The 10,845-nt window shown below is 42.4% G+C and overlaps 1 protein-coding gene across 1 annotated transcript; it reads right to left on the bottom strand.

The window, feature by feature from the left end:
* Positions 1-267: 267 nt before the first annotated feature.
* ftsj1 (FtsJ RNA 2'-O-methyltransferase 1) lies at positions 268-9,638 on the bottom strand. The gene is made up of 11 exons (XM_078256463.1): positions 9,575-9,638; positions 8,707-8,842; positions 7,635-7,704; positions 7,415-7,526; positions 6,593-6,671; positions 6,130-6,182; positions 6,004-6,057; positions 5,175-5,277; positions 4,934-5,017; positions 4,293-4,396; positions 268-1,115 (listed from the first exon to the last, which is right to left on the bottom strand). Exons 2-11 carry the CDS (start codon positions 8,825-8,827, stop codon positions 939-941), a joined length of 957 nt encoding a protein of 318 aa, XP_078112589.1. The 5' UTR covers positions 8,828-8,842; positions 9,575-9,638; the 3' UTR covers positions 268-938.
* Between the last annotated feature and the right edge of the window lie 1,207 nt (positions 9,639-10,845).

The raw sequence follows: 10,845 nt of genomic DNA, 5'->3' as shown, positions 1-10,845 counted from the left end.
GAAAATGCATCGTCACAAAGCTGAAAACAGGGCTGTTTTTCTGACACCATAAAAAGTTTCAAAACTTTGTAGAGATACGTGGTTCTCACAGGACAGTAAACAGATGATGGTCTTATAGAATATGATGTATTGCTGGAGATTAAACTACCCAACAGTTTATAAAGGACTTAAAACTAGCACAACCATAAACATCTACAGTAGTAAAATAGACAAAAAACATAACTCAGATTTGACTGAATTAAAATAAAATCCATGTTAACCACAGTATTGGTTTGCCTCCAAGAAATTACTTTATTTTTTAAAAAGGTTTACAATTCCTCAATGGAGGATCTGTCAAAAAAGACTTCACATAAAATCAGACAAAACAGTAAAAACGTATCCTTTGATTGGAAAAACATCCAGTACAGCAATCGGTCAGAGCACGTTTAGCCTAGCCTTAGCACAACGACTGGAGGCAGGAGGAAACTTCTATTCTACGGCTACATGTAGTTCCATCCTGCCTCCAGTCTTTGTGCTAAGCTAGCTAGGCTAAACATGCTCTGGACCTAGCACTGTTCAGAAATGAAACTGGTATCTATCTTCTTATCAGACAGAAAATAATTGACTTTTTCCAAAATGCCAGACTGTCCCTTTTAAAGCAACACCAAAGATTCTTTTGTACCTTACAATAATGTTTCCAAAATCGTTTCATTGGTTCATCAACTCCTAACAGGGTGAACGCCACTTCTGCATTCACTTTGCGGCTCTCTATCGGCTATAACTGCACTATGCAAGTTTGCCAGATTGGGTAGCAGAGCTGTAGTTCGGAAGAGACATAAGAAACTACAATGGACAATTCCGCTTCCAACCTGTAGGGGGACCGAAGGGGAAAAGTGATTTGGTGTTGCCTTAATGATAACTCGGTTTCTTTTCCCGCCAATCCGCAGCTGTCAGACGAATCAGGTGGACTCGGCCGGTGGATCCGTCTCGTCGTCTTGGCTCTGGTTGGGACGGTTGGACAGAGCGTCCTCTTTGGACAGCAGGTTGTTTTTGCGGAGGTGGCAAGCCTGCTGGTAGGGGGGGCGTATGGGCGGCTGGGTGGGGGGCGTGTACTGGTACTGTTTACCAGCATCCAGCTGAAGAAGGAAAACAGTCAACGGGTGAGATTGTGTTTGAAGAAAAGGAAAAAATGATAAAAAGTAGAACCAAGAAATTTTAAAATACCCTTTAATTTATCTATAATTTACCCCTGAAAAACACACCAAACACCTTAATCACCATCAAGGTGTTTGGTAGCTAGAGATCCTTTAATTTGAGAAACATTACGGATACATTACTTTCCCCTTAACTCACATATTAGTTAGAAGTATTCGACAAATCCAAGGGATTCTTAAAGGGATAGTTCAGATATTTTGAAGTAGGGTTGTATGAGCTACGTCTCCATAGTCAGTGTGTTACCTACAGTAGATGGCGGTCGGCACGCCCCCAGTTTGGAGAAGCAGGCAGGAGTACAGACACGGAAGCTAAGCAATGTCCTGCTGTGGACGGGGGCAGCAGATACATGTATTTTAGCTACCGGTAACAAATCATTATCAGTTTAAGTGTACGCTATTTATACGTTTTTCGCCCCTTTACCTTGCTGTCACACAACCGTTTCCAACAGAGAACCAAAGCCGCTATCTATGCTCTCTTCAAAGCCACCAGTCTCCCTCTGACAAAAACATCATTTTACCTCGCAGAACACGGAAGTTGCTGCTCTACTGCTGCCTTGATTGGTTAGTTTGTTTTTGTTGTTGTGTGACTTTAGGGTTTTAAAGGGTCAGTTCGGAGTCTGGTGACTTTTGAAGAAAGCATAGATGGATATAACGGCTTAAGTTCCCTATTAGAAACGGCTGTCTGACAGCAGGGAAAAGCGGTGAAAAGATTCTAAATATATAGCGCACAAATAAACTTTTATTAATTATTTTTAGTGCTGTCACTTAAACACGTTAACGGCGTTAACGCAAACCAATTTTAACGGCGTCAATTATTTTATCGCAAGATTAACGTTCTTTTTGGCCTAGCAAACTTTGTAGTTTTTTTCACATGCTGTTGCAACAACTAGTAACGTTACAAAAACTACAACACCACACCGGATTTAGCTAGACCGGAAACAAAACAACAGGCACGCCGCACACACTTGTTTGGGCTTGCGAGCAGGCCAAAGAGTAGTAGGCTAATGTTACGTTTTGAGTGGATGGCGAGCGCGAGACGCCGAAATGGATGGCAATGAGATTCTGAATGGAATGTTTACACATTTTTCTTTTGTTTACAGTAAATAAATAATAAACAATTACAAATCTTAAAGCCAAGATCAAATCAAGTTCATAAAGTAACTTTCTTTGCATTCATTTGTTTCCCAATTAAGATACCCTGGTAAAAATGGCTTTCCATTGTTAATATGTACTTAAAAACAGTTCTGAAATGCAAAATAATAGAATTTCATTCATTTGATAAAACATGCGATTAATCGCGATTATCTATAGAAATTTGGCAATTAAAAAAATGTATTGTTTGACAGCCCTAATTATTTTAGATGGGCCTTTCTTTCGGCATTTAGCTGCTGCCCCCGTCCACAGCAATACATTGCTTAGCTTCCGTGTCAGAACTCCTGCCTGCCTCTCCAAACTGGGAGTGTGCCGACTGTCATCTACTGTAGGTAAAGCACTGGTCTATATCGACGGCATTTCATTTCCTGGATTGTTCAGGTGCCGCTGGAAATTCCGCTAGATGTTCCTCTGTTAGGCTGGATGTTCCTCTGTTAGGCTGGATGTTCCTCTGTTAGGCTGGATGTCCGTCACCTTCTGCTTTCTTTGTGTTGGCATCTTAAAGTGCTCATATTATGCTCATTTTCAGGTTCATAATTGTATTTAGAGGTTATATCAGAATAGGTTTACATGGTTTAATTTTCAAAAAACACCATATTTTTGTTGTACTGCACATTGCTGCAGCTCCTCTTTTCACCCTGTGTGTTGAGCTCTCTGTTTTAGCTACAGAGTGAGACATCTCACTTCTGTTCCATCTTTGTTGGGAGTCGCACATGTGCAGTAGCTTGGTAAGGACTACTAGCCAGTCAGAAGCAGAGTATGAGGGCGTGCCCTGACAGTACCTAGGTAAGGACTACTAGCCAGTCAGAACGTGCGTCACTTTGTAACACACGGTCTACACGGAAGTAAAGGCTGGACTACAATAGAGCTGTTTGGAGCAGTTTGTGAACAGTGTTTTCTGTTGGAGATGGTAAGTCCCTTTGGGGTGGACTTTGGGCTTTTTCACTTTGTAAACCTATAACGTGCACAAAAAAAGATATACAACACAATAAAAAGGGAAGGGAAAAATCCAAAAAGCATAATATAAATAAAAGCATAATATGAGCACTTTAAACTCCGGTGGATTTGTGAGGACTATGGTTAACTGCTCCTCAGATCTCTGCAGGGTAAATCCAGACAGCTAGCTAGACTATCTGTCCAATCTGAGTTTTCTGTTGCACGACTAAAACAACTTTTGAACGTACACATTCCACCAAAACAAGTTCCTTCCCGAGACTATTTCGCAGCAGCTCACTCCGTCTGGCGCTTAGCACCACCCATGTCGATTGTGATTGGTTTAAAGAAATGCCAATAAACCAGAGCACGTTTTTCTCCCATCCCAGAATGCAGTGTGGACTAGCCAGACCCTCCTCCGCAGCGCTGTGGAGGAAGGTCTGGCATTGCGAGACTAGTAATACACTGACTATGGGTAAGTAACTCATACAACCACACTTAAAATAATCCAAACTCTCTCTTTAAGTCCTTTTCAGACATGGAACACGTAACATTGCTGGCTTCATCCATCTTTTAAAGTAATGGCTTTTTGTCATTCAGACATGACAGGACATTTACAGAAGGAGCTGAAACATTTGGGGTTAATTAACGGATACATGAATGGATTAGAAAAGTTTTCATGCAATTGATAATTAGAAGGGATTTTTACACCTTAAAAAAAACACTTAAACTGTGCAGATAATCCATTAAAGATAGGATGGCTTTCATGTTTTTTGTTACATTTTGAGAAGTTTCTTCCCCTTTAAAACTCCTAACAAAACATTCTATATCACAATAAATTCATTTATCTATTAATCATCTGCTTAAAAATCCAGTAAAATACCTCAATTGTAATACTGCATTGAGCACAGTTATTAAATGACTAAAAATGATTCAACTAGTCTTGTTTTAATGTAAGAATCCTGTTTGTGTTGCTCAGTTTAACTCTGTGAAGATAAACCTGTGCCTGGTCACCTGCAGAGGGTAGGTCCTGTCTGAGTCGAAGGCGCTGAGGTCACCGCACGCCAGGAAGGGAACGATGACGCGGTTCGGACCCTCTAACTGGTTGAAGTCCACATCTGGAGGACAGAGACCAGAACACACTGAGGAGAAGCAGGAGCAGGGCACGCAGGGGAACTAAAGACCGATCCAATTCAGATTTAATCTACGGAAACAGAGACTACCCGTATGTAACCTTTTTGAAATAAGAAATGTGATTGATAATAGGGCTGCACAATACATTCGTTTTTTTAATTGGCATCGCGATATCAACTAAGCCAAATATACACATCGCGAAAGGCTGCAACTAGAGCTGGGTATCGTGACTTTAAATGACATATTTCCATTTTCCTTAGACATCCAATTTAAAGACCGAATAGGTAACTAAAACATCAAGTATAAAAAAAAATCAAAGAATATGTATTTTTTACGCTTGTCTTAAGGATTTTTTTCAAAACATGACACACTTGTTTGCATTAATAGAACAGCTTTTAAACAGAGAAATGAGTTAAGCAGCGCCGTCTGACTTGTCACCAAACATGGTGAAGGGAAGTGACGCTGCTTCTATCTCCCAGTGGCATCGTGATCCAGATCAGATATCCAGAGCACATAGTTACCGTAGGAATGATCCAGCAGAGGGTTGGACATGTTGGGGACGTAACCTTCAGGAGGAGAGTAATTCTGACACACCACGAAGGCCTCTGCACAGGGACAGACGGACGGACAGACAGACAGATACTGTAAGTACTTTGTCAACAGAGTTCTATCTAACACCACAGATCCAGATGCAAATTAATGTGGTAAAATCTGCTTTTACTTTGAGTTCAAACATTCTGGGTGGGGGGGGGGTTTGCTCACCAATGCTGGAGTTCCTGCTGCTGCGAGGCTTGGCGCAGGTCACACCACTGAAGAAGATCTTCAGCTGGGAGTACAGCAGAGTCACGTCTTTGCCTCTGAAGATCTGAGACACACGGGACAATGAGGGGTTAATACAGTGTGACACAGCGTTACCTCCGCCCACAATGCACCACTGCATTAAACTACTTTCACCGTGGGAGTTACGGGGGCATTCAGACCCAAAAAGGGGATCCGGAAATTTGCTGCGGCGGGGGTAGTGTCAATGAAACGGCCCGTTGTTGGTGACGTCCCTGCTGTGTTCTTAAAACAACCCAACAAAGCACAAGCAGACTTTATGTTTCACAACAACCGTTTTCCGTCAGATCGCACTTGAAGGCAGCTTTATTTCACAGGAGAGAGAGAGAAAAAGAGACGAGCGAGACAGAGCGAGAGCTTTGTTGTTGCAGGAAACATTCAGCTGTTACACAAACTCCCGGGCAGTTCAGGGCTTGTGTTTCGTTTTTTTACCCTCATAGTGTTTTTTAAACTTTTCTTGTGGCAGCGTATAGAGGCAGTGATGTTTCCTGTTTACCGTACGGGACTCTCACACCGCCTCAAACCCGCTGCGTTTCTTTGCGCATCCCGCCCGGCGGCAACCCCCGCCGCAGCCTAAACGCGCTAGCCCCATTCAAAATGATTTTTTTTATTTTTATTTAATAGTTTATTTAGATAGGCACAGTGCATATTAATGGACATACAGTACATCAATTCAGCGATTAATCGCGATAAAAAAAAGCCCTAATTACAAAATGTGTTCTTAATAAACCATATGAATAAAAGTTGGACTCACCTTGGCCACAAACGTCCCTCCAGGCTTCAGGACGTGAGTTGTGATGTTCAGAGCCTGAGAGACAAACGGCTGTCAGTGTGACATCACAGACCGACAGGTGACCACAAAACACACCACTGTACTCACGGCCAATAGGAGCTGAGCCTGGATGTACTCATCCACGTCATGGAGCCCGGTCACTATGGAAACAGAACAGGAAATAACTCCAGACAGCTGAATACAAAAAGGGAGACAGGAGAGACTTAAGATCAGGGCCACGTTCAGCTTCGACAAAACCTAGCAACACGTTTGTTTTAAACTGAAACGGGGGTGCGTTGAACACCCTGTTGTGTGCGCAAGGCGCTCTGTCTTTTCATTACCAGACAGACACGTCAGAGTTTCCAGACACGTCTCTGCTGATTGGGTATCACCTGTGACACAGCCAATAAACGAGAGACACGCCCACCAAACCAGAGAAAACAACTCAGAGCGGTTGCACGCCGTTCCGAGGAAACATTTCGTTCAACCAGGAAGCCGTAGCAAAACGGTGCACAGCGTTTTGAGATTGAACGTGCCCCTGGTGAGGACAGACAGGAAGTGAGCATCTCACCATCTGGAGCGCCGTCACACACCACCAGGTCGGCCGGCTGGCCCTCAAAGTGACGGATGATCTCCTGCGCTGTCGACACCTAAGAAGAAGAAGACGACACAGGTCATGCCAAGCACTGACGCACTTCTTCTTGTGTTTTACAAACCGGGACGAGTCAGATTTACGTCATTAGACGGACGACGGCGGGACAAACGCTTACGACTTGTTAAAAGGATTGGTTGTCCTGCTCCTTACAGATGCAACAGGATGGTTATTTATTTATTTATTTTTTTATTTCTTTATTTAAAAAAAGGGACAACACACATTAATCAACATGAGTACAGAGTCCAAGGTGTAAATGTGCCAGATTTAACCATACAGGCTAATTTTCATCTGCAGTCCCTAGCAGCTTGATGGCTTAAAAACAATAGATAAGCTACAACAATACAACACATACACATAAAACAAGAAAGACATAGGCATAGACAAGTATAAATGACACAACCACTATTCCAGATCAGGACAACTAGGTTGATGGCATGAGAAAAAACATAACACAAGTATCATACACAGTAGACACAGGTGAAAGTGCTAGACACACATTAGAACGCACTGGATTGTGTGGTTCTATATGCCACCCAATGCCCCCCTTCTAGCCCCCGCCCCCATGCCCCCCCTCCCTCTAGCCCCACCCAATGCCCCCCTTCTAGCCCCGCCCCGTGACCCCCTGCCAAAGTGGAATAAAAGAAGAGCCAGCAACGATGGTTCCACGTTACGTTTTGTTAATTCCTGCAGTGGAAAAGGGCGATTAGAGTTACACCATCAGATTCATGGTGTCGTCACCTTGGTGATGTCTCCCTGGATCTGAGTGACTCCGGGCAGAGGAGCCATGGCCTGCAGGTCCACCGCCACGATCTTCACCTCCTCCCCCGTCTCACCCTTCTCCTCCTGCCCTCTGAGTGGGAAAAACAAAACCAAACAATCAATCATTTCGCTGTTGGTATTTGTTCAAATCCATTTCATTTCTTTCTACATGACTGTATGTTTATTTAAAAAGTCAAACCTGAGTTTCCGACTGAGGACCTGACTCCAGCTGCCAGGAGCTGCACACAGATCAACTGCTCGGTTCACACCTAAGGCAGAAAAAAAAAAAACATTAATAAATGTCAAATCAGCCATTTATTTAAAGAAGAATACAGTCAGAGACAGGCGCAAAGAGGGATACCAAATAGAGTTTAGATGCTCTGCCCGAGCCTGAACTTGACCAGACGTGACCAACAGGCCGGGTCGGGCCGATATTTTCCGCCGCTATACTCGGGCCGGGCCCTTGATCAAGCATTTGTGTTTTTTTAATCATTACTTTATAAGCCTAATTGGGTGGGGAGAAAGCTCTGCCTCTCCAGCTTCTCCCGTAGCTCTGGGTGGATGTCCTGCACTGACTTGAGTGTGAGGTAAACTGGGCTACACCGTGTCTCCCCCATCTGCAGCACTGTTGTCGGCCACCGCGTCAGCATGCAGACTGCAGCGAAGGACAGTATTAATTAGGTGATTGAGACAGGAAAGGCTGCCTTGATCCGTTACCCACACTATCCGGCTGAGGGAGCAGCTATAGGGTCGAGCTTTTTTTTAACGTTTCTTCATTCGGATACATTTGCGATCCATTCCATTCTGAATGAACAAACGGCATAAATGCGTAAAGTCCTGGAGTTCTCCACCGATGTGATACCTTTCAGCATTTAGCCCCAAAGAAAATCTACTTTAAAGTTGTATTCATGTTCTTTTTCCGTTATGACTGACTCTCAAACTGGATAATAAAAGAAAGTTCTGTGGCGTTTATTGTTTGCGTTTGTTCTTGTTTCACAAAACGTTTAACCCATACAACAAAGATAGAAATCGTATCACATCCATACAGGGGTAGTAGTACACTGCTGTTAAAACATAATAAAATACACGACACGCTGGTATCGGATCAGTACTCCGTATCGGCCGATACACAAGTTCAGGTATCGGAATCGGTATCATGAAGCAAAAAAATGGTATCGGTCAATCTGTAGTTTATATTCTCTCCAGGAGGGTGTAATGTAGGTGGAGATATTTAGGTGTCTGGAGCCCATCAGGCGTCCTGCGGGTCTCACCTGTGAACAGGTTGAACTCGTGGTCGAGCTGCAGCAACTTGAAGGCGCTCCTCGCTCTCCAGCCCTCCTCTTTGGCCAGACGGTAGTAAATGTCCCGCTTGTCTTTGGAGGACCGACCCATCCTGACCTCTGACCCCTCGGTTTGGAAAAAACACACAGACAGACAGAGACACACACACACACACACACACACACACACACACACACACACACACACACAAATACACAGACAGACACACAATATACCATATATTATATACACATACAATACAATATACATACTGGTTTTGTTTTAGTGGAATCACTGCAATGATGTGATGACACGTTGTGATAAACAACAAACTATTTTTTATTTTATTTTTTACCATTATTGTATTGTAAATTATTATTTCTTGTGTATTGGTGAATGCAAATAGTAGTTCCAACATTACCAAATACCTTTAAAGCATCACCTGTGTCCACTATCAATATCAGTCCGTCGTTTAAACGTTAAACCGTGCTGTGTGATCCGACTAAGAATGTCAAGATTTGACTAAAAAGGTTTGACATTTGGTTTATTCTTTATTAGCCGAATTACGGAACACCTCTTGATTAATCTAAAAATGTATTTGTTCATGAATTAGTAAACAATGTTATCGTGCTGAAGACCCGTTAACTTGATCTAATTCACTTTTTAAACGGGGTTTGGCTTAGAGTGCACAAGAAACTGCATATTTGATGGCTGTTTGAGCTTATCGTCTGACGTTAGCACAGTATATGTCTCTGGGTTAAATATATACACACTTTAACTAAACTATACATATACAACAATAGTATATTTTCTCATTTTAACATACTTTATTAAGCATTAAGAAACTATTTTACTTACTGTTCACGTGCAGTTCCGGTGTTGACGATGGAAGGACCCCTGCTGGTAGGTAGCTGTCCCCGAAACGCCTGTTCAAAATGACGTTGACATACCAACCATCTTTGCTAGTTGTTGGTAGCGGCCACACGGTGTCGCCGTAGACACATGGAAGTGCTCTCTACAGAAACAACGTGTGTAAAAACCCACGGTAAAAACCTGAAGGAATATCACAAAAATATAAATATACATAAATATTGGATTGGATATGTTTTAATGTCACTGAGGGGAAATTTGGTTATTTTAAAGTGGCCATATTATGCTAATTTTCAGGTTCTTAATTGTATTTAGAGGTTGTACCAGAATAGGTTTACATGGTTTAATTTTCAAAAAACACCATATTTTTGTTGTACTGCACATTGCTGCAGCTCCTCTTTTCACCCTGTGTTCAGGTCTCTGTTTTAGCTACAGAGTGAGACCTCTCACTGCTGTAACATCTTTGTTGTCAGTCACCCATGTGCAATAGCCAAGTAAGGATTACATGAGCTAGCTAGCTGTTTCTGCAACTTCGGCCTGTACAAGGCATGATTAGCCATGAGACTTCTTCTAAATGAGGGCGCACTTCCAACTTTGTGTGGCATACCTGCAGAACAGGGACATGTAAGTAGTTCTATACAATTTATTTTGTAGATTAGTGTGAATTTGTGTGTTGTAGCAGTGTTTTGCCATTGAGAACGAGCTAGCATGCTAACGGTTAGCCCTCATTCTAGCACCTCATTTCGGCTAGTGACGTAGAAAGCCGTGCAGATTTTGAACAGCTCTCCCGGAGACTGAAGGCAGGACACATTCAGAAACCGTATCTCACTCAAAACAGCATGGATGGTTTTTTTCAAAGTTTGTAAGGGTGTGGAAGCACCAGAGACACAAAATAACACCCCAAATCCCAGAAAAAGTGTTTTTTTTCAAAATATGGGCACTTTGAATGAAAATACTGCAGGTGGGGGAAAAAAATAAATAAAAAATTTGGGAAATGGGATTTCAAGCCAAAAGTCTTTTACATTGACAAAGGCATGTGTTTTGAATATCGACACTTGAATATGCTTCTACCCCAGTTCATGTGAATGCAAATCTAACATTTCAAGCCAATAGGAATACTTGGAATTGATGGTGGTGGTAAATATTCATGAAAAAGAAGTTTGTGAACGGGCAACACAGATTTTAATAATGAACTAAACACACTGGACCTTTACGTTAATGGTCACAAAACAAAGTTGTTCAAGGTGGTTTCAGATGTA

Source organism: Sander vitreus, chromosome 8 (assembly GCF_031162955.1).
Source record: "Sander vitreus isolate 19-12246 chromosome 8, sanVit1, whole genome shotgun sequence".
Taxonomy (NCBI): Eukaryota; Metazoa; Chordata; class Actinopteri; order Perciformes; family Percidae; genus Sander; species Sander vitreus.
This window is presented reverse-complemented; position numbering and strand designations above follow the sequence as displayed.

Bases quoted from the DNA above. Each gene is read 5' to 3' on its own strand.
- ftsj1 (XM_078256463.1), bottom strand. From the start codon at position 8,827: ATGGGTCGGTCCTCCAAAGACAAGCGGGACATTTACTACCGTCTGGCC. The intron at 7,705-8,706 runs GTGAGACCCGCA...TTTCTGCCTTAG, and splicing joins CGAGTTCAACCTGTTCACAG to GTGTGAACCGAGCAGTTGAT. The intron at 4,397-4,933 runs GTAACTATGTGC...TCTGTCCTCCAG, and splicing joins TCTGCTGGATCATTCCTACG to ATGTGGACTTCAACCAGTTA.